This window comes from Festucalex cinctus, chromosome 4, assembly GCF_051991245.1.
Source record: "Festucalex cinctus isolate MCC-2025b chromosome 4, RoL_Fcin_1.0, whole genome shotgun sequence".
Lineage (NCBI taxonomy): Eukaryota > Metazoa > Chordata > Actinopteri > Syngnathiformes > Syngnathidae > Festucalex > Festucalex cinctus.
In genome coordinates, this window is record NC_135414.1 from 25,171,371 (window position 1) to 25,195,615 (window position 24,245).

At 38.2% G+C, this 24,245-nt stretch overlaps 1 protein-coding gene across 4 annotated transcripts in view; it reads right to left on the reverse strand.

Moving 5' to 3' along the window:
- Nucleotides 1–24,245, reverse strand: part of mdga1 (MAM domain containing glycosylphosphatidylinositol anchor 1) — a 176,479-nt gene that overhangs the window by 93,206 nt on the left and 59,028 nt on the right. For 3 of the 4 annotated variants that reach the window (XM_077519860.1, XM_077519861.1, XM_077519859.1), the window contains one exon: nt 3,280–3,454. In XM_077519860.1, coding sequence (XP_077375986.1) covers nt 3,280–3,454 — 175 coding nt within the window. Of the gene's footprint in view, nt 1–3,279; nt 3,455–6,225; nt 6,274–24,245 lie in introns of those variants that run through there. The other variant, XM_077519862.1, reaches the window with a different exon arrangement.

Genomic DNA, 24,245 nt, shown 5'->3' on the forward strand with positions numbered 1-24,245 from the left:
GCAAACATTTATTAAATGCTTCACTTTAATGCATGTTATGTTTATTGTTCAAACACAACCTGTGCTACCTTTAACGTAGCCATCCACTGTCAAGCTAAAGGATCATTTGCAGTCAAAATTAATAGTGCGATTAATCTGCGTTAATACATGATTAATGCCATAATTTGTTGTGATTAATTAATTAGTTAACGCTTTAACTTTGACAGCACTAGTTGTGTGCAAAATGTGTGCAAGTGTGCAAAATGGTGTCTTTAAAAAAGTCGTAAAAGATCATCTTCCACTATTTCTTCCTTTGTCAGAATCAATGAGAAGAATTCATTTTTCCTTTGTTAGTGGGCTCAAAACATAATCGATAAAGTGTCACATGATAGAGTATTGTAGTTCCGATATGAATGATATCCCAAACAGAATGGCTACTTTGCCAATGCTTTGTTTATCGTTTTTTATCTTCCACTTGGTCGTTTTTTCTTTTAATTCCTTTTAATGGCGTTAAAAGAACATCTTTTGGCTGCCTTGCTCCATCAACGGGCAGGAGTCTCTTCTACTATCTATACTATTAACCTGGCAGACCGTGCTAATTGTTACATCGTTTTAGCGCGACCGCCGAGTAGGAAGCGGCTCGCTGCTCGTTCTGACCCCAGCGTTCGGGGGATGGGTAATTGAACAAGCTTTGGCCGTCAGAGCTGGTTAGCCTCACAAAAGTCCCGTCACTACTATGCTGACGATACAACCCGTTTACTCGCCAAGACACCCCAGCACTTATACCAGCTCCCCAGCTGAGGGGTGCCACGTGACCGCCTGGGGGACAGGCAGATCAAGGCTGGAGGAAGGAGGGGGCCTCATTAAAGGTAGGGTAGCGGATGAACGATAAAGCTGTGTGTGTGTGTGGCTAGGTGAGAGAGTGTGAAGGTTAAATTGTTTGGTTTAAGAGATTTGATGGTAAGGGTCTGTGAAAGGCCATTGAGACTGTGCACATGCACAACAGGACTGAAGATAAGATTAATTTAGTAAATGTACTACATGGAATTGATTTTTTGTGTGTGTGTGTGTGGGTGTGTTATAGGCCCTTGGAAAATCGGGCTTTAAAATAGCCATTTAAAGGATTGGATCAATGAGGGAAGGAACTGTTTGGGGCAACGAATGCCTGTAGTGAATTAATAAAGGATTTTAGGCCCGCTGGGAAATACGCATCCATCTGGAAATACGAGCGTGTGGGGGTGCTCATTGTTGTGTGTGAGGAAGTGTATGGAAAACGGTCCCGTCTCAACCCGATGCCACAACTCCGGCTCCTGGCTCACGGGGACAGTGGGGCAGTGACACAAGCAGCAGCACGGGGCCCCTACAACACTACAAGGCTTCTCAGTAGTCCAATACCCTAGAGTTGGATTTTTGGGTGGTTTGTTTCAAAATATTTATCATTTCCCTTTTTACAATGTAGGGTGAAGGCTTTTATGACCACCACCAGAGGACACAGTTTAGGAATTACACAACCTGACTGCTCACAGCTTCTATACTCACGCATTTGTTGTGATTAATTTCTTAGTAAGGATGGGCATAACTATTAATAACTGAGAATGTAACTAATGGTTTAGTTACTCGAGTAATTGATTGTCCACAATTCTGTCGACTGTGTGTAATTTTTTGTTGATGCTAATTGACCTCATGTTATGATGAGATCCTCTGGAAACATGTTTTTGACAGGATTGCTTGTCTATTAAGACAATCAACAGGTATTAAAAACAAAAAAAGTCCCCAATCTCTAAAACATGGGTGTCCAAACTTTTTGAGGGCCACATACAGAAAATCAGAAGGACGCAAGGGCCACAATAATGTTATGAAGAGAAATTGTGTTGTCTTAAAATTCTACAAATAGTTTATTTGTGCTTTTGCATATTTAGAAAAATGCTACAGTATATAAATTTGTAATATGGCAGTAGGGTTATTATAGTTTGGGAAATTTTCATTTTAGTTTTTATATTGTTTTGAGTTTTTTTTTTTTTTTTTTTTGTTAGTTTTAATTATTTTTCAGGGTCGTTCTGTTAGTTTTTTTTAATTAGTTTTAGTTATTTAATAAATACTGTTTTGGTTTAGTTAGCTTCAGCATAAGTTTGAGTTTTTTGCTATAATTATAGTTTTATTTTAGTTAGTTTTGTAAACATAAAATGTAGTTCCAGACAGTTTCCTTTTTTTTTTTAAAGCACCTTCGTTTTTGTTTTATTTCGTTAACGAAATTGTTTTTTGAATTTTTGTTTTTTTGTTAGTTTTAGTTAACTAAAATAACCTTTAAGAGCGCCTGTTTTTTTTCGACACTCTCCCTTCTTACTTTGACCATCTCCAAACATTTTTGTTTTTATTTTATTTGAACTGAGTCAAATGCCATTTTTAGCATATGTCGCGGGCCACGAAAAAATGGACGGCGGGCCGCAAATGGCCGTAGTTTGGACACCCCTGCTCTTAAAAGCTCAATCAAAGCATGTGTTTCATATTTCTCTCATTTTGCATTGAAATGACTCTCACTATGTCATTTTTTTTTCTTCTTTCATATGTTAGCACTACATCTACACCCACGGTGTGGCGAGCGTCACTCTGGGAAATGAATATAGTCTGGTAATTATTGGTGTCTGGGACAATAGATGTTTTAATATAAAAGATTGCTCCTTTCATACAATAAAAGTGTCACCTAGCGTACAGTACAAATGATGTATAAAGAAGTCTTCAAAGAGAAACTTTCTTCAATATACTGTACGCTGAATGGAGCAGGTAGTTTCAAGTCTAACTTTTTTGCGTGGTGAGTGTGACCAGAGAAGCATTGGGTTAGGGAGCCCGTACTGCTCGGACTAACTGTTGTAAACATTTGTTAAAGTCCAACTGACTCCACTTTTCACCCAGGAGTATCTGACACTTTTTTTTTCCTTTGGCATTTTAACCGAATCGAAAGAGTACACACCTGCATTATCTCTGCACTTTACCAGCAGGTATATGATTTTTTTTTTTTAATGTGTTGCATCCTCTTATCTTCACTCCCAGATACAGAAATTCTAGTAGCTCTATGAATCTGTCTCCCCTTCAAACCACCAGCAGGGCTTTTCATCCCCTCCACCGTAAGTCATCAGATACTCCTGGAAGCCATTCCCACCTAAAATCCCCCCCATCTGTCTTTCATCTCTCTCTTCCCTCAATCGCCCCATCACCTCATCTCTGGCTTCCTCGCTCATGGGAATGGCTGGCGTGAGAGTCAGCTCCATGTGGAAGGAGTGCTGCTCCTCCCCGTCTACTTACACTGCACATCTACACGGATGGACTTGATGGCAGCCACCCCCACCCCGTTGTCGGCTTTGCAGTAGTAGCGACCCCCCTGCACCCTCTGGATGCCTTCGATGCGCAGCGTCTCGTTGTAGATGGACGTCTCCTGGAATTTATCGGAGGCGCTGCCGGCCGTCTTCGTCCAACGTATCTGAGGAGAGGAAGATGTCCGATGAGGTATTGTCAGTCCAACCAGCAATGACGGATCCATAGAATACAGATAGATTAAGACTTTAAACTTTTCTTCGAACTGGCATGTAATAATGGCACAAACTATTTAAAGTATGACAATATGTTTCTATAGAGTAAAGATTTTGTACTAGTTATCCTGTTCAGAGTGAGCAGGAGAATTTCCCAGCTGACTAGCAATAGGCCAGTAGACGCTGGACGGTTTGCCATTAAATTACAGGGAACATGTAGACAAACCATTTATATTCACACTTAGAGATAGTTTTAAAGTCTTCAATCAATCTAATGTGCTTGTGTTTGGAATGAGTGAGAAAGCCCAAGTATTCAAAAAAAAAAAGCAAATATACCCCCCCCCACACACACACACATTGCCGAGTTTAGACATTCCAGACCAACCCCCAAATAAGTGAAATCCGTAGGAAGGGCCTATTGAAAAACTCCCTCGGTATGTTTTTTTTTTTTTTTTATTGCATTTAAGTCACTTAATTTTTAACTTATTTAATTTAATTCATTTTTTAAACATAAATTTTACAGTACAGTTTAACAGTGAACTGATCACTTACAGTAGTACTTTAAACAACCCTCCAAATCAAACCAGTCCAAAACAACAAATTTGACTGCACAATATACATCAAGCCCAAATATGTACATTATAAAATAAATCTGCTGCCTTTGCTTTCTGTAGCGTTTAATAGAAGGATTACAGATGATATTAAATTGTATGCTGGCCATGTGGATGACTTCAAGGTTAGACTTTTTCCTTCAATTTTACACCACCTCAGAGTAAATTGTGTGCCACCATCTACTGGTCAGGAATAGACTTACACCTAGAATTACACCAAGAGTTATCACTGTACAAAATAATAATAAATCTGTGGAACCTTTTTTTTTTTTTTATTATTATGTAAGTATAGTTTTTAATGTAATTGTCCAACAATAATATAAAATGGTTGATCTCTTATACTCTGCTGCTACCTGCTGGCTGTTTTTGCAATAACTAGCATTGCTTCGAACATTCTCTTCAGTTCAGAGGCTGCATCAAAGCCTTCTGTATGCTCTAGCATGAAAAAAAAAAGCATAAACATAAATACGTCGTCGGGACAATGGTAATATTTAAAATAGTATATTGTACATTTTTGGGAGCAAATGAGTTTCCGCAACTTCTAAATAAGTCATATATGGAGGGAAATCACTGAAGTCATGAATGACATTTGTATGAGCAGAAACGCTTGAGACGATGACCTACCGGGGTAAAAACAAGATGTGATGAATATGAACTGGTCCTTCAATTATTAGCTTGTGTGGCTCCCTGATGAAAGTTCGTTCCTTTTCACTCGATGAGATGAAATCAGCCCATGTCATCAAGTGGACGCAGTCAGTGACACTAAGCACTGGAGCACTTGTGGTGTCCATGACACTCAGCTTGGAACATTAATAGTGTTTGTGACAAACTCTATAAGGGTTTTCACGCTTGAATTACGCCATCAGCAGACATGAAGCATTCCCTCGCCTAATCCACTACACAAACATACACGACAGCCACTCATCGTGTTTGACTTTTGTTCTCACTGTGTGTTTGTATGTGCGTGTACACGCATCCATTAATCCCTATTAACCCCTCTATCAGTTATCAACCTCTATGAGGCTTTCAGCCATGTTCTGTCGAGGAGGTCAAAGAGGATAATGGGCAAAAGTCACTGCATGTACAGTGTGTGTGTGTGTTAAAATAAATAAATAAATAAATAAATGGCGCTATGGATTAGTGGATTATCATGCCCATGCAAACGCTCCATGTCTGTTTATTCAGCTCTGTTTGTAGGAGGGCTTTAGATCGGGCACTCTGCCATTGATCAAACTGGTCAAGGTGAGCAATGACCCAAACTCTGCCTAGCCATGCTTTAAACTCCACTTGGGATTCTCGGTCTGTGCATGTGGCTTTGTAAATGGCAATGTGTTTAAGTCCTTGCAGTGAAGTGAACATTGAAATGTCTTTAAAAGGGATAGCTGACTCATTTAGCCATTTTCAGCAGTAAGAACTTCATGTTTTGTCTAGAATTAATTTGACTTCAATATTTTTCATGTACCATGGTGAAGCTGCATTTAGCTATTATGCTGCACACAGATGGAATAGGCTACCAACAGAAGTGAAGTCAGCCCCGAGTGTAAATGCTTTCAAATCCAGGTTAAAAACTTTGCTTTTTTCTTATACCTTTGATTAGGGACTTTTAAACAGCTTTAATTAAGTGTTTTTTTAATTATTATTTTTATTTTTATTTTTATTTTATTTTTTTTTATTTTTATTATTTATTTTTTTATCATTATTTTAAACTTCCTTATGTTAAATTTTTTCAAGTTTGTTGAATAATGTTTTAAGATTGTTAGCTTGTAACCTATTTTCATTTATTTTTCTTCCTCTGAATGTTAACTACTGTTTCTTGATGCTTATGTGTTGTCTTTCCTCGTGTAAAGCACATTGAGTTGCCTTGTGTATGAAATGTGCTATACAAATAAACTTGCCTTGCCTTGCCTAATACGTTCAAAAACACTTTGCCACTTGCTGTCGACTGAAAATGACATCACAGGTGCTCAGAGCTCAGGTAACGATCATTTGTGGCTCAGTATGTCAAGGTTTTGTGGAGGTTGTGGACCCAAGTGCACATGCTCTAATTTCAACATAAAACAAATTACAACACAAAATACAAAGTGCAAACCAAAGCTGGGAAATAAACTTACTATCATTAGTTGCAAACTAAACAGACAGGACTCAGAGGCGCAGGAAACGGTGTGACAAATACAATGACTCGACAAGGACTGAACGGAAAGCAGGGAAGTAAATATACATAGTAACGAGACAATGAGAGACACCTGGACAAGACAAGTTGCTTGGGGACCTGATTGGGTAACACAAGGGAACTGGATAGCAAGCACTGGAGGACATGATTAAACTTGACGAGACATTGACAAAAAAGGAAAACCAAAACCCGGATCATGATACAGTATGCGAATGTCACATGACCAAACCCAGAAAACAGGTGAGCCGTGATTGGTCGTTATCTGAGCTCTGAGCACCTGTGATGTCATTTTTGATCGACAGCAAGTGGCAAAATGTGTTTCTGAAGGTATTAATTGTACATGAAAAATCATGAAGTGAGCAAATCAATTCGAAGGCATTGATTGTTCAAGAAAAATAATGAAGTTAACACATTAATTCTAAACAAAATGTCATTTTCATTGCTGAAAATGGCTAAATGAGTCATGTATCCCTTTAATTAAAAGTTGACATGTATACAAAGTAGGGATGAAACGATATCAAAACATCACGATACGATATCACGATATGAAGGTCACGATACGATAATTATCACGATATTGTGGGGGGGTGGCGATATTTAAAAAAAGATCACAATATTGTAAAAAAAAATATATATATATTTTTTTTTTAAATTAAAAAAATAATAAAAAAAGAGCTCATACTAAAAAAAAAAGCACAAAATTGTGCTTTTGTACATAACAGCAATGCATATAAACCACCTACAATCTCTAATAACACTATTGAGGCACTTACTTGGTAATGCAAGCACACATTGATCGCTTCACAGGCAAATTAGGTTCCCCTTTATCTGACAATTAGCATATGTTTTAAACATAGAAGGCCAAAACATCCCAAATAAAAATTAAATTGCACTAAAAAACTAGCCACTAGAGTTTGCTAGAACTGCACTAATGGAAATCAACCTGACTTTTTTAACAGATGTGTTCCTTTTAAATATTGTGAACATGACGACGACGATATTGTGGCACTTTTTTTTTTTTTTCTTTTTGGCAGTTTTAATATCACGATATTGTACTTATTGTTACATCCCTAATACAAAGTATTTAAAAAAAAAAAAAAAAAAAAAACGAGACTCCAAATCATAAAAAATAGAGCGACTCTCCCAAGCTGTCGGACACTGTGAGCATGTGCACTGAATACGCTGAAAACACAGCCAGCTCGACTCTTACCTGTCACTCAAATATGTTTTGTTTGCCAACATTTGTGCTCAACTGTCCGTAGTGGGAGCCAAAGGCTGAATAACGCGTGCCACTGTGTTTAATAAACAGTCATCTTTCACTCACTTTAAAAGGGAAGATTTTTGTCGGAAAAGGCAGATGCTGTGTAGATGAGGAGCCCGACGTGTAGAAGAGCCAAAAGGCCTGCGTAAGAGAGATCTTTTGGGCGGTGAACGTGTGTATGTATAAGAAATAGCAGGAATAAAAGCAAGTATATAAAACACGGCTGTCAGCCGTGTGACGGGCAGAGAAAAAGGAGCTGCGAGTTTCTCCACCGGGGAGGTGGACGAAGTGAAAATACAGTGGAGTGGTGAGGCGATAATGTGAACGAAAGAGATCTTGAATGAGATGCAGATGACAGGCAGCCGAGAGAGGAGCCTGTGACACCGGCAGCTGAACGCCATCACCTGCACGCGCCGCTCCCGCCTCAGACCCAAATCGCCGCGCCCGTTTTCTTGCTTTATTCAACAGACGTCGTGTGTGCGTGTGCAAGCCCCTTGTGGATGGATCCGTGTGGATATCTTTCACTGCTTTTTTTCCCCCCGCCTTCATCTGTTCGACGTCTGGCGGATTCTTTCTTCCTTTGTCTTTTTTTTGCAGCAAAGTCCAACTCTCAGTCCCTGTAAGATCTTGACTTGAAATACATTCATTTGAATGATGCGCATTCCGATAGACAGCCACATTTACATTCGTTGAGAGACCCTTGTTTTTCAAAGTCGCGCTAAACTTTAAGGGTGTCGTGTGCGGGTCCCCTGGGAAATGGCTTGACATGAAACGCGCACTCCGTCTTCAGGTGCGGAATGTCATGCTGTCGGTGCCACACGTTCACCTTTCGATATGAAAATGGAAGCCATGTCAGAACATCACAAGGTGGAGAAGCGAGGGAATTATTTGTGTATTAAATAACGTATCAACAGCTATCAATATCCCATAATGAAACATGTATCCCAGGCACCATGAAAGCATCTTAACACTGTTGTTACGGTTACAAAAACATCTGAACATACTTCAGATCTGCTGAATCAACAGGGTTTTTGTTTTGTTTTTTATGTAGGAAGAAACGATTGCAGTTTAGCTACCTGTCTGACCTGATAAATTCAAATCATTAATCATCCATCCATCCATTTTCTTGACCTCTTATTCCTCACAAGGGGGGTGCTGCAGCCTATCTCAGCTGGCATTTGGCAGTAGGCGGGGTACACCCTGGACTGGTCGCAGATCATTAATCAGATGTTCTTCAAAAATAGAGTACATGATCCTTTGGTGAAGGATAAAGAAAAAAATTGGTTGAGTTCTCACGCTAATGTAAGAAATAATCATAGCAAACCTTAACATTATAAAGATTGAAATATGTGTTAGTCTAAACCTAAATCTGCTGCTCACAATGCCCTGAGCATCCTACAGTTCCTGGCCAAGAAGACCGTCGCTGGCTGGAGCAACTTCCCTACTCACCCGACCGAGCTCTCTCTCTGTTATTTTTTTATTTTTTTTCTCTTTCCCAAAATTCAAAGAGGTCATCCAGAGGACTCGGTTTGAAAATGCGGATGATGTCAAGATGGCTGTGATTCTAGGAGAGCAAGATGGAAGAGAAGCCTGAGAAAGTGCTTCAGACTCCAGGAGGATTACTTTGAAGGGAAAAATGTGTAGTTTGCAGTTTGGGCTTGAAATCTATATTTTGTGACAACTGTCCTGGAGCTTCACTGACACATCTCGTATTATTGTTATCCTATGAAAATCACACATCCTCATATTCTCAACGATTTCAGTAGTGTTACATGTGAGTGTAAAAAGAGAGCTGAGATACACGCCTTTTATTGGACAGCTACGTTATGTATGCTACATTGCATGCGAATAACAACCATGAACAACAACTCGAGTAACAAAGTAAGGAATTACTTGATAAAGAGACTTTGGATGCAAGCATTTCTCAGCACTAGTTTTATTTGTGAGGGCGGGACGGTTTTGATGAGAGCATGTGGCGCCATCATGGCCACAATCAAAGTGCTCTTATAAGAAATACATTAAAGAAGCAGCCGTGTAAAATTCTCATTAGCGGTTCACATCTTGTGTGGTCGTTATTGGTAGTATATTGAATAATGCACATTTGAAAACCAACCATAATGTTTTACGAGGGATACTTTACTTATTTAGCTATTTTTTGCAGTCAAACATTAATATTTAGCCTATAATAAATATATTTTCATAATTTTTTATGTACAATTAGTACATTTAAAAACACATTTTGCAACTTGCTGTCGACTGAAAATGACATCACAAGGGCTCAGGTAACCAATCACAGCTCAGCTTGTGAATGTCACATGACCTGACCAAACCTAGAAAACAGGTGAGCTGTGATTGGTTACTTGAGCCCTTGTGATGTCATTTTCAGGTGACAGCAAGTTGCAAAATGTGTTTTTAAAGGTACTAATTGTATGTGAAAAATAATGAAAGTATCATATTAATTATAGACAAAATATTAACTTTTTATTGCTATAATGGGATAAATAAGTGAAGTATCCCTTTAAGTCATAGGGCGACCGAACGGAAAAAGACGTCAAATGATGCATTTTTTTTTGCTGGTCTGGCAATGAATGTGTTAATAAATAACTTTAAAAAAAAAAATCAAAGTGGCCCTTGCACTTTCTATTTTTCTGTCTGTGGCCCTCAGAGGAGAAAGTTTGGACACCCCTGCTGTACATTATATCAACAATTTATAATTGCTTCATTGATTTTTACCACGTTTAACTCATTCACTGCCATTGACGGAAAAAGACGTCAAATGATGTATTTTTTTTGCTGGTCTGGCAATGAATGTGTTAAAGAAGATACGGTATACAATAATTATAGGAAAACCGTGATTGATCACCACCAAACTTCATCTACAGTATACGCATGCCATTTTTGTATTTTGCAAATATTTGAACGATTGTTGCATTGTGTTTGATTTTATGGATGTTGCAAGCTCCTCTTGGAGAAAAAAAAAATCATCACCAAAATGTATGTGCACAGTTTTAGGGCATGCCCACCTCATATTCTGGAAATATTGAATTTTATGGCCCTCAGAGGAAAAAGTTTGGACACCCCTGGTCTACATTTAAGCATCACTTCTCATATTTACTTTTATTTGAGTGCAGAAGTGTACCTTTTATCATCCTTCTGTGTCTGTCTCACTCTTTGATTCCCCCTGACATTCTGTCCCTACATGTAAAAATATCTGTCTCGCCACACACACGCACAGCTTCCTGCCTGCTGATCTGTCTGAGAGCTGCTCACTTCCCTCATCAGAGTGACACATCACAACAGGATCCAGCAGATTTCGCCCAAGTGCTGTCAGACTTCTTTGGCCCGCTGTCCAAAGTGTAATGCTGTCAACACGACTAAACAACACATGAGAGGCCTGAGCAGTGAACTGCATTGACTGGAGTGCGGAAAAGGGAGGCAAATAAAAGATGGGTTTGACATCGCTTGCTATCTGACTTAATCACTTGGAATTTCACGCACAATGAAGTCTGTTGGACCGCATGGTTGTGCCGTTATTAAGTCCCCTCTCATGCCTCAAGTCCATCTGACTTGAAATTAACCTAACCACTTCAAACTAATTTAAAGCACCAACTTGGTCATAATCAGGTCATTTCTGCATATGTCGAACTCACAGGTTGTCAGAGTTGACCCCAAATGAGATGAAATATGGGAAGTTTTCCCCTGATTTGAGTTTCGCTGGCATAGTCGCAGAACAGGATGCTAGGAAAAAGTAAAAAACAAAAAATCAAAAGTCACTCTCAATTAATTAAATAATTAATTGACCCGATTTACCTATAAACAAGCCATATGTCAGCCATTTATTTATTTATGTATTTATTTATTTATTTATTATTTCATTTATTTATTTTTGCCCTGCGATTGGCTGGCAACCAGTCCAGGGTGTCCCCCGCCTACTGCCCAAAGCCAACTGAGATAGGCTCCAGCACCCCCCCACGACCCTTGTGAGGAATAAGCGGTCAAGAAAATGGATGGATGGATGGATGGATGGATGCATGGATATTTATTTATTTATTTATTTATTTCTGTTTAAGGTGTCACAAAGGCAAAAATTACTGGTGTCAAAGTCACTGTTGTGCTTGAAGTTATAATTAAAATAATTTTTTGCAAAAAGCTTGTTTTACTGTTAAAAAAAAAAAAAAAGACATGAAGATTTTGGTATTTGGTTAAAACCAGTATTTCTGGTGAAACCAATGCATATTTTATAGCGAGAAACAAATTCCTTTTCACTGGTGAAAGAACAGAATCTGAATTTTCTTTTGGTAGGTTTGATGCTCATCACAAAACAATTTTCTGTGGGCCTTGAAAGATCTGTCAAAATATTCTAAATTGGCAGACAAATTGCTTTGAAAATGGACACGTTGGAACACAGAGATTTTACACAAGGCAGTGCTGTTCATCCCCAAATTTACACAATGGTCACACCATTCACCCTTTCAGTACACCGGACTGGAAATTTCCCACACAAGGCTAAACGGGAAGGAAAGAAAAAAAAATGCTTGATCAGTGATATTTGCCACATTCTGGTGCTGTCATTGAACAGTTACCAACCTTTCACATCTTGAGTCCATCTGACTCCACATGGAGTTGTTATTAACTCTTTTACTGCCACACGTTATCAAAACGTTATCATTCACGTCATCCTTGAAAATGTTTTATTTCATCAGATTTCGTCATCTTTCACTGTAATTTGATAGACGGGCAGCCCATTGAAGAGATACAATGCTGCCATCTGGTGGCCATAGTTAGTGAGTGTTTTTGATTACACAACCCATTGACCAGGCAGCGCTGCACTTAGATGTTGCAATGCCCATTGATTTAAAAAAAACAAAAAAAAACAACGTAGTTGACGTCAATTAACGTTTATGGCGGCATACATTGTGATTTTATTAATTGTGATTCAACGTTTTTGGCAGTCAAACAGTTAAATCCCAAAGTTTAATATGTAAAAAAATAAAGAAAAAAATAAAGAAAAACATCAGTTGGACATAATTTATCCAAAATTGCAAGTAAACCCGTAGCTCAAACACACACAATATTCATTTGGCTGTGTGTGACCTAAGCTGGACGCTTCCATGCAAGGATATATCGACAAAGTCAACGGGTCCATCGGGGTCGAAACCCTTGATCATCATTTAATCCGATTAGATACTGCATTTACATATCTGACAGAGTAATTAAAAGGTCGATAATCTACCAGCTCTGCAAATAATTGCCATGCAGAACAAATAATGGATCAAGACCAGGATCAAGAAGCAAATCCACAGCTGACCACTGTCATTCCTTATCTTAATGTGCATCCAAATTCCAGTTTGTCTTTCATTTCATAATCCTCCATGCCCTCCGCTGCTCTGTTGACTTTTCATGCTTATGTTCAGTGTTATGCAACATTTAACTCATTTGCTCCCAATAACGTATAAATACGTTTTTTATGTTTTAAGTGTCCCAAAGACGTATTTATACGTTTTTTGTTTTTTGTTTTTATGCTAGAGCATACAGAAGGCTTTGATACAGCCTCTCAACTGCAAAGAACGGTTGCAGAAATGGTAGTTATTACACAAACGGCCAGCAGGTGGCAAAAAAGCTCAATTACTTACAATTTTGAATAGATTTGCGAAAACTGATGAAACTTAGCTACCTTCTAATGCTAATTGCTGCAAAACGAAAACAGATAGAAACATACTTTTTTTTCCTGATTAAAGAAGAGACTTTAATCTTTCTTTTGATAGGTTCCATGCTTTTATAGCAATTGAACACAACATTCTGTGCGCCTTGCAAAATCAGTCAAAATCCAGTAAAACAGCCGGGAGCGAACGGGACTGCTTCTGTGAAAATGGCTGGGAGTGAATGAGTTAAAAAAATAAACATTAATTTCCTGACATCTTTCAAAGCACCAGCCCTCAGTATCGCTGCATTTTCCTGGTGTGTTCAAAAGTCGTGAATCCTTTATACGCCCCTCACTAACCCATTATAAGCTTTGCTCTGCCTGTTGTCTACTTCTTCCTTTTATGCATTTGTTGATGTAACGCCAGCGGAGTCAACGATACAGTGCTTTATCCATCCAGCTGGCTCACTCACCGTGAATAGGCTTAAGATGGTAATCCTGTTATCAGGGAATACTACTTGGCGCCGGACGCACAACCACACGCAGACACAGAAACACACACACAGACAGAGCCTCAGAAATGCACAGACTGTATGAAAGCACAGAGGCTGCATAATTTACTCGGAGTGAAGCGTGAGAGCGGCAAATGAACGCAGTCGGGGAGTAAGACATACTGTCATAAAATGCATTGAATGAATGTATTGCTGATTCGGGAAAATGACATATGACCAAGGCAAAGACTCAAGGCAAAGAATGATGGAAGTCCACTTCAGTCAACATGTAAAGCCCGTAGATGCCACCTCTATTTTTCTAAAGGATGCTGATTGGTCCAGGATCATCTTGAACCTTAGCAAGGTGGACTTATGAAATGATAAATGTGCATTCGCTCAAATCCATCTTTTAAGGAGAGTAATCCAACTTTGCCATGTGGAGTGAAGGTGGGGCCGCACGACGCTCAATAAAAACTGACTCATTGATATTGAACACGCCTTCCTTCTCTTTAACCTTGTCATCCAATATGAATGACTGCATTGGTCTTGCTGCCAGAGTAACGTGATTCCCAAGCTGTGATAACATTACAGGAAGCAGAGGAATCATCAGGTTTTAAGGATGATGCAATGTCTTGGCACTTTGCCAACGTTTTTTGGTGAAATTCCAATTTGTTTTACTTTATTGGTCAGCCGCTGACTTCCACAATCAGCCATGTTGCATATGATATGGTACATGTTGCGAAAGAAGAATGGCCGCGATTGGCCAATCACAGGGGACCTTTGGACAATTTAGTGTCTTTGAGACATCTCGAGTATGTGGCAGACAATAACGAATGAGCCACACCATGCTGCCAAATTAAGCCATATATTTGTATAGATGGATAGATAGATATAATTGACAGTCTGAATGCATTTTTTTTTTAATGGTCTTTTATCTACAATGAAGACTTTGTTATTTTTAAATGCCATGCTATGTTTGGCTTCAATGTAAATTCCACCAAAAAGCCGATATAAAGTGCATGTTTTTTTGTTTTGTTTTGTTTTAACTTTGTGACATGGACATTCATAGCACATCTTTATTTTAACCTGTGTTATTAAAACTCATTCACTGCCTTTGACAAGTATACTTGTCAATTGTATTTTTTAGAGCGGTGCTAAATGGGGGCGAATCTGAGCATGCTCCACTGTAAATATCAAACTTGGAAACAACTTTACTGATGCCCAACCACCGGTAGATGGCATCATTGCCCCATTTTATAGGAAATAAACACAGTTTCAGAGTCCATGGGAGAAATGGCTGTTTTTTGGCAAACCTACTTTCTGCTGTCAATTATAAAAGAACGGGACGGGACAAAAAGTAGGGAGTCTATTCTGTTATTTGGTAGATTCGGTTTATATATAATTATCGAATGTAATATCACGTGAGTATTGGAAATGTAAAAATTTTCTATAATGACTGGCAGTGAATGAGTTAATAGTAGACACTCAAAAGAATGCTTCAGCATTCCCACAATAATCAATTGGGCAATCTGTCAACATTAATTTAACCAGGCTTCAGTTATTGCTAAATTTTAACCATTCTTTTACTGTAGGACTGACAGTAAATTTCATGGGCACAGTCCATCAACGTTATTTTAACTATGCTTCCGTCATACTAAGTTACATTTTGTCGCCATTATTTTCCCTTGACATTATGTTTCTATTATTTTCCTCAATAATGTCGCAACATATTGTACGCGTACATGGTTGTAACTACCAGAAATACCGCTGCGCACGGCCAACCGAGTCAATACTTTCGCTTTTTAGGACCCTTTAGCTGTTCAATAGCCTGCCTGACGTAAAATGGTGCACCGAAGGACCACTTAGCTGACTAAAAGGACTGACAGACCGAAAGTGAAGTTTGTGTAACTTCTGAGCATTACAATTTAAAGTTTAGTTAGCAAAATGAAAAATAACAACTGAGGTTAGAAAATAAACATTTGAGCTATTATCAGCTTGCATCCTCTTCCTGCGTTTACTTAAATATAACTTTAAGACTGTTAGGGGGAAAAGTCATTGCGAGGAGATTGTTGAGTTGGCACGCAGTATGCAGTACAGTTTATAAGGTCTCCTGACTATCATGGCAGCTGTTTGTAGTTACTTGGAACATAGTGCACAAGAAAAACAGCGAAAGAACCAAATGTTCCTTTAACAAGACATTTCTGAACCAATATACATGTCTAGTCTGGTAAATTTCCATCAACCAGCTACCGAGCAAATGTTAAAGTTAATAAAAGAATACAAACTAAATAGAGGTTTTTGTGTAATTGCCCTAAACAACAAACCACTTTTCCCACATAACTAAAAGGGTCAATTTAAACTTCATAATGATGAACCCTCACAAAAACATCCCAAGCAATTGTGAACAAGCTTCTCGTGTACAAAATGTGCAGCAGATGTTCCACCTTGCCCAGCTGCTTATTATTTCTCCTGGAAGCACAGAACCCTGGCGGACCTTTTATCATTGACGTCACGGATGTATTTTTACCAGTTCACGAGTTTGAAGAACTCATCTGAGGTCGAACACGCAACGGCGGACATAATGGCCATATTTTGCCAGCCCACCTTCTCAACTTGGCTCTTTCCGCCGGCTTATTAGTCCTTTACACCGCGCGCGATTCATCATAAGCACTTTGCTCTTGTAAAACTTCTTCATCACATCTTTGTGTATGCAAAACCGCGAAGCAGTCCAGTTCAGTTAGGTTCACATCAATGAATCCCGACCAGGCTTGCATTTCCACTGCGGGACGGTGATAGCTGCATTAGCTACATAAATAGCGTGACGTCATTGCAGCACATCAAGCGTGGCATTCACCACTTAAACTAATATGAATATGAATATGACACAATGCAGCGCTCGATGTTTTTCCAGAAACAAGACAAGAGGCATCATTTCCTCTCAGCATTATAATCCATAGTCAGTTTTAAATTACTCTCTGATTCCTTCCAGTTATGCTCACATTTAATTTCATTGTAAATAAGGATGTTCGATACCACTTTAGTTTCTCCTCATAGCGTCCTGTCTCCTATTAATACCAAATACAGTCCAGTGGTGCCTTGAGATACAAGTTTAACGACTCAAATCATTTTTCTCTATAGAATACAGGTGTCAATCTCAAGACCCAGATCTGGCCCGCCACATCATTTTACGTGGCCCACGAAAGCAAATGATCCATGATCCTTCCTAAAATCTAGAGCAAAATTTCAAACTGCCATCTGTAATATATAATGTCAAAAATTTAGCAAAAAAAAATAAAAAAAAAATATATATATATATATATATATATATATATATATATATATATATATATATATATATATATATATATATATATATATATAAATAAATAAATAAAAATGCTACCCTTTTTACAGTAACTTGAACAAACAATCCTCGAGGAGGATTTTTTTGTGAAATTTTTCTTTTTTTTTTTTTTGCTAGTAGTGAACATACTTTTTGAAGCTAATTAACAGAAAAAAATTAATTTTGAATTGTGACTTCCACCTGTTGACAAAGAATGAAACTGCACACACCCTTTTTTTTTCTTTTTTTTTTTTTTTTGCTAGTAGTGAACATACTTTTTGAAGCTAATTAACACAGAAAAAAATCAATTTTGAATTGTGACTGCCACCTGTTGACAAAGAATGAAACTGCACACACCCTTTTTTTTTCTTTTTCTTTTTTTTCTTTTTTTTTAAATATATATCCACTCACTCACTCACACAAGCTTACTTCTTGTACTGCACACACCCTTCTTCACCTACAACAATGCACGCATGACATCACATCCGCAAACAGAGGGCGGGAAATTCAAACCCGAATCCAGTCTGAAAACTATGGGCCAGAGGCTTGCAGGAGTACCCATTGTGAACAGCTAAGGTGTTAATCTACTAATTAGAAGATGTGTTGGTCATAAATGTTCAAATGAAAAAGGCTATTGTGAAGATATTTTGGGCCAAATTGTTACAGAGAGCAGCTTTAATCTATGATGGTTAGACCATTGAGAGTGTCTGAACAAGAGAGAAATGCGAGAACATGTTAATTTGAGAGTGTGAATGGGCGTTACAGCCTTAAAACATACTTTGTATAAACAGTAATTGGTCTTGACAGAAAATTTCAACTGAGAGTGGCAATAAACAAGTGTTGAAAAAGTGTTTACTGTTAGCATTAAGCTAAACTGGCTGACTACAGTAGGCTATGTTTTGCTTTTTAAATAAACAATATGTAATTCTCTATGTTTTATCTTTGATTGAAAGTAAATGTCAACTGGGAGTGGCAATAAACACCTTGGAGCTGCTTTTTTTTTTTTTTTAAAGAAGTCTTCGCAATTTGCCAAACTGCTTTTTGTTTTGCAGGGCACTGAGTTCACTGCCACCACACAGCACTTGTTTTTTTCAAAAATGTTGTGACTTTAAGTGTCACTGTCTTAATGTCTACTATATCTCCATTCCTCATCATCTCCCTGTCATTCCCTCCGTCCAGTCAAAGGCCAAGCTTGTGACCTTGTTTGTGTCCAAGTCATGTAGCCACTCAGCGGCCGCGCCGCCTCACGCTGCCACCCGATCAGGCGTCTCTCATCCTCGCCATCGATCGCCCTCCACTCGCCCCTCAAGGACGGAAATCCAAACCCACATTCCAAACCGCAGCCCTCATCGACACAGCCCCCCGCCCGTCTTTTGTCTCTGCCTCGCCACTTTTCTCTTTTATGGTTAGCTCCACCTATCCTCAAACACACACAGCGAGCTCAAGGTTGCAGTGACCAGCGGATCCATGAATAAATAATAAAGTGGGTAGGAATCACTTTCAGAAAAGCCATTTACTGTCCTATTGTGTTCTTGAAGAGGTGATGTGAGTGTCTGTGTGCGCACGTACGTGCGTGCGCGTGTAACAAGAGTTTGCTGAGTGTGACTAGAACGTTTTGTTAACTAAAAGCCTCGCTGCCCTGGGAGTTCACTTAAGTGATGCAAAAATCACATTTGTGTTGACCTCGCCTCTTTTTTTTCTTTGTTACATCACTTATCCTTTCTTCTATCTTTTGTTTTTTAATCACTCTTTCTGGCCATCACCTCTTCTGCAGTTCCTTCTTTCTACCTCCTGAGCTTCATTCTTCTCTCCTTTCATCTTCCATCCTTCTTTCCTATTTGCTGCCTTAACTTCCTAACTCCTTCCTTCACAAAATATTCACGTTTTTGTTGTTGTTGTTGTTGTTATCAGTGTACTTTACTAAAGTGCGCAGTGATGACTAGATGTATAGACTGTTGAGGTTGGTCTGAAGTGAGGCACAGCAAGAGAAGCGAGAGAAAGTCTACAAGAACAAAAGTGGATCAAAATGACGATAGTGGGATGAAGAAGAATTAGTAGTGTTGTGTGCTGAAGAGTTGGATCCCAGAACGCAGACACAAATAAGGTTTTAACTATTTATCCACATAACTTGATTATACGGAAAAACAACGAGAATGCATCGAGAATCACGAGACACCGAGCCCGCTTGGGCTGCGGAGAAGCACAGAGGAACAGGGAGCAATAATCCGGCAACCACACACATTTCTCAGACAGCTTATATAGACAGTAAATCGATCCCATTGGTTGTGGCTAGACATGTGGGTCCCAGTACTGACATGGAATTATCTGATTGGCTGTTGACCAAGTAACGCGATTAAAGATCCTTGACATCACATAGTTCTTCCATCACATACCATTAACTCATTCACTGCCAGCCCAGTAAAAATGGATCTTTGACGTAGGGCTGCTCGATTATGGGAAAAATAATAATCAGGATTATTTTGGCAATATTTGAAATCCCGATTATTCAAACGGTTATGTATGTTTTGGCACAAAACGAGAAAATGTTTAAGCGTTTAAAAATATTAGGACCAAATTTGAAAAAAAAAAAAGAAACACTATAATTAAGTTTTGGACCAAACAGAATTTATAATAATATTTATTTATTTATGTTGGCAAAAACGTGAAAGTTGGAGTGCAGCATATGCAGTGTGCAGTAGGGCAATATTTTATTTTTTAGTTTTGGTACAAAACAAGAAAATATATAAACATAAAAAACATTAAAAAAAAATATTAAGACAAATAAAATTATTTGAAACACTATATTTATGCAAGTTCCTTTTGGATGACACAAAATTTATCAAATTAGTTATTTTAAAATTAAAAAAAAGGTGCAAATGTATAAATTGAAACAACTCAATCTTTTTACTTTGCGATTATGCTGATTTTGTAATTGCGGAGTGTAATAGTTGAAATTATAACTGAATTTCAATTAATTGCACAGCCCTACTTTGACGTGTATAGCCGTCAATGGCACTGAATGAGTTAAAGATTCTTGACACCACATAAAATCACATAGCATTAAAGATTATTAGCATCACATAGCCTACAACTAGTTGAAACTTGATGATGGTTACATCAGTACAAAACAGGCACTTGACCTCAAACTTAACATGTCATGAAACTTAACCCAGGCGAGACCCCAGCCATGAAACAAGACCCAAACATTATCCCTGCATGACCCTAGTCATGACAAACAGCACTTGAAATGACAGTGGAGAGGAAAGTAAGAGGCAATCAAGAGAAAAGAGGCAAAAACAAAGACTTAAAGTGAGGAAGTTCACCTCAGTGAAGAACTACAATAATACATGAAACAAAAAGAAGATGTGTGGCCAAAAAGAGAAATGATCAGATTGCTCTGCGGGTGTGCGGAGCTCTCGTTTCAATCTCATCCAGCTCAGGCAAAGGTAAACAATCGCTCCTGATAAAGGACTGGACAAATCCTCAATCAGCCTCATTCTGGCCCAAGCAGCTTTCTATTGGGCCGACCTCACCTGCCTAAATTGGATCCTCCTTCAGAGGGAAGAGTGAAAGTAAATGGAAAGCTATCTTGGCCAGAGAAGGCATGGATTGAAAAGTACAAAAAAAAAAAAAAGACTCTTAATCAGGACATCTTATGATCTTAAATTAAACCATTAAACATGCTGTGTTGTTGTTCCATAGCCAGAAGATATGGATGAAAGATTCTTGAATGAAATGAAACCACTTATATCTAATAAATTAACTACAACGCTCTTAAGATTCCGCGTGGCGCCCTCATCAATAAATTCATTTAAATGTTGTCGGCACAAATTTGTTGGTGTATTGTCTCTCTGATGGCTGCATACAGAGAGAATTATGAGGACGCTCTTGATAAACTGGAATGCAGTCATAAATAATAAAGCAGCCAGAATAGACCGTGAGCACCCACAGGCAAATACAAACTTCTGGTAAGAGGAAGGAAAAAAAAAAAAAAGACATCACAAGCTCAACTTTATGTAACTTTTGGGGCTGTTGACTGCAATCTTATTTTTTTTTTACTTTTTCATCTGGTGAATCCTTGAAATTCATTATTAATACACCTCTTCCAAGGTTAAACACATTTTAATGATTTTAAGATCAATTTTTCAGGTTTTCCAGCATACTGAAATCTGCACTAAATATTCAATTTGACTAGTTGGTACATCATTACAAAGGATTTATCAATTGTTTAGGAAACAGATTATTAACACCTTTTAACTCAATCACTCCCAGCCATTTTCACAAAAGTAATCCCGTTCGCTCCCGGCTGTTTTACTGGATTTTGACTGATTTCGCAAGGCCCACAGAATTTTGTGTTCTCTTGCTATAAAAGCATGGAACCTATCAAAAGAAAGATTAAAGTCTCTTCTTTCATCAGGAAAGAAAAAGTATGTTTCTATCTGTTTTTAGCATTAGAAGAGAGCTAAGTTTCATCAGTTTTCACAAATCTATTCAAAATTGTAAGTAATTGAGCTTTTTTTCTACATGGCCCTGGTTGATCTCCTTTGCTCTGCTGCCACCTGCTGGCCGTTTGTGTAATAACTACCATTTCTGGAACTCTTCTTTGCAGTTGAGAGGCTGCATCAAAGCCTTCTGTATGCTTTAGCATAAAAAAACCCCAAAAAAACGTATAAATATGTCTTTGGGACACTTAGAACATTAAAAAAAACGTATTTACACGTTATTGGGAACAAATGAGTTAATGACATAAGAAACTGTTATCAGTCATTAGAACAGTTCGAGAATCTGACTAACTTTGATGTGCGGGAATTTTCTTTTACACATCACTGGTGTTCACACCCACAATGGCGCAAAGCTCCCATTTTTAACGGTGCGCATCTGCAGAATAAAAAAACAGAGGTAACTCCATCCGTTTGCACAGTAGCTGTCGAGCAATTTGGCACCCTAAGACTCAGACACCCTGAGACCGTTACAAGTTCAAGTCCCAAGGTTGACTAGGTAAAAAGAATTATCACACAATTTTCAATTGTCTTGCAAGTACATTTGGTAGCCAAAAACACCATGGCAGCAACTCTTTCAAAAAGCCCCAAATTCTGGAAAAAAAACAGTGTATTTAAAACTGAAGAGTGAAAAAATGTGATGGGATTTGGCATGTCTGTTAAGAAAATATTCCATAAGATACTGTAGCAATAAGAAGAATAAAAAGAAGACGGCGGCGGCGGCGGCTTAGGTGACGTGAATCACATGATCAATACAGCTGATGGAGTGCAGTGGGAAGGCAATATGCCCAAAGGGAGACAATTGAGAATGCTGCAGTGTGCTTATCCTACACACAAGACTGGCACAGAGGTCAGCACAACTACTTATCACTTCAACTTTCCAAGTTTCTTTTTCGATAGGCCATACACTTTTTTTTTTTTTTTTTATGTGGTGGAGTACTCAGGGGAAATGTACAAAATGTGTCTTATAGAGAGATTTTAGAAATAGTTATTTACTGAGCTAAAGTAGAATTCACTTGAACTCACACAGAAAATGTACGTAGAAATATAAACCACAAATGTTGCAGGAAACAAAATTTGAATTGCTTTCTTTCGCTCAAGATTTAAGCTCAATTTGGACACAGCAGACGTAGTTCGATTGCCATTAGAATTTCATTTTATGTCTTATTTAGTATGCATAACTTTCCATAGGGCCCCAAGTGAAATTCAAATGTTAGGGGCTTTTATACACCCCACTGTATATGTATATAACATTAGTATATGTATTTTTATTTTTTTTTTCCCCTGTGTCGCTTTACTGAAAATTGTGCTATTGTATGGAATTTCAATTCAAGCCAAACAGCACAATCTTGATGTGTATTTTCACCATTATGAACCCCTTTTTACTCCTTTCCTCTTGTAATTTTGTATGATACAATTTCAGCAACTTTGTCCTCAGCATTTTATCTTTTCTGATTGGATGCTTTGCTTCTTGTGTATGTGTATTCACATTCTCATCAGGTGATAGTGATTGCAGCATGCTCGTCCTGACATGGTTGTAGCTGTTTACTAGATTTCACATTGTATTTTAGACATTATGAGGACAAGAAACAAACTAAAAGTACCTATAAAAGCAATAATAAAAATGTCTCTTATCCCCTGTGGTTATCTGTTATCTCCCTATATTGTTTTATCCGCTTATACGTCGAAGATTTAATCATGCGCTTTCATTGTGGCAGCCCCCGAGGTTTCCTGTCTGGAAATGCGTCCGTGCATATATACTGTAAGTCTCTTTGCCATACACATTCTCAGGCTTGTACTGATACCAAAATAAACAGCTGTCATTATGATAGAGCAGTTCTGCACGATATTTACAAATAAAATCTACCGTATTTTCCGCACTATAAGGCGCACCTAAAAGCCTTCAATTTTTTTTTTAAAAAGCTGACCATGCGCCTTATAATCCAATGCGCCTTATATATGGATTAATATTGAGCCGCAACAGGTCTCGCTGTCAATACGCTATCGGTGACCCTGCACGATCGGCAGAAGATCCCGCCATCTTGGATCGCTGGCTAATACTAATACTTTACCTCAGAGAAAATAATAAAACAGCTGTTTATTCATTTTGGGAGTGAATGGAGTTGTCAGAAAGCTGGTTTGTAATCTATTAATAAAGTTGGACTGACCTATCTGACTGTTTTGTTGACATTCCCTTTAGCGCAGCACCATCTAATGGATGCATAACGTAACCCCAGCCTCTACTGTAGCGCCTTATATATGGAAAAAGTTTCAAAATATGTCATTCATTGAAGGTGCGCCTTATAATGCGGAAAATACAGTAATTTGGTAAAATTTTACATGTATATTGTACAGGGCAGTCAGAATCTTACCGACGCAATAGTAGACGGCACTTCCTGTTCTATTTTTATACTGTTAACTTCATGATTTGCGTATTTTACTGGCACCCTCTATTGTCAAATGTCAAAGAAAAACAAACAAGAAAACGACACGACAACATTTTCCTATGTCATAGCCTACATGATGATGGTTTGAAGGCTTAAGTATTGTTTGACTTTTGTTCATTCAGAACATTATAGTTGTACTCCAAATCATGTAACTTTTACAGTAGTTGATATCCGGAGTTACCATTTATTGTAAAGCATTACCTAAAGCAAACCTCCATCACAAACAACTGACAGCAGTTTCCTCCATCGTTCCACATAACCGAGGAAATTAACCTGTGC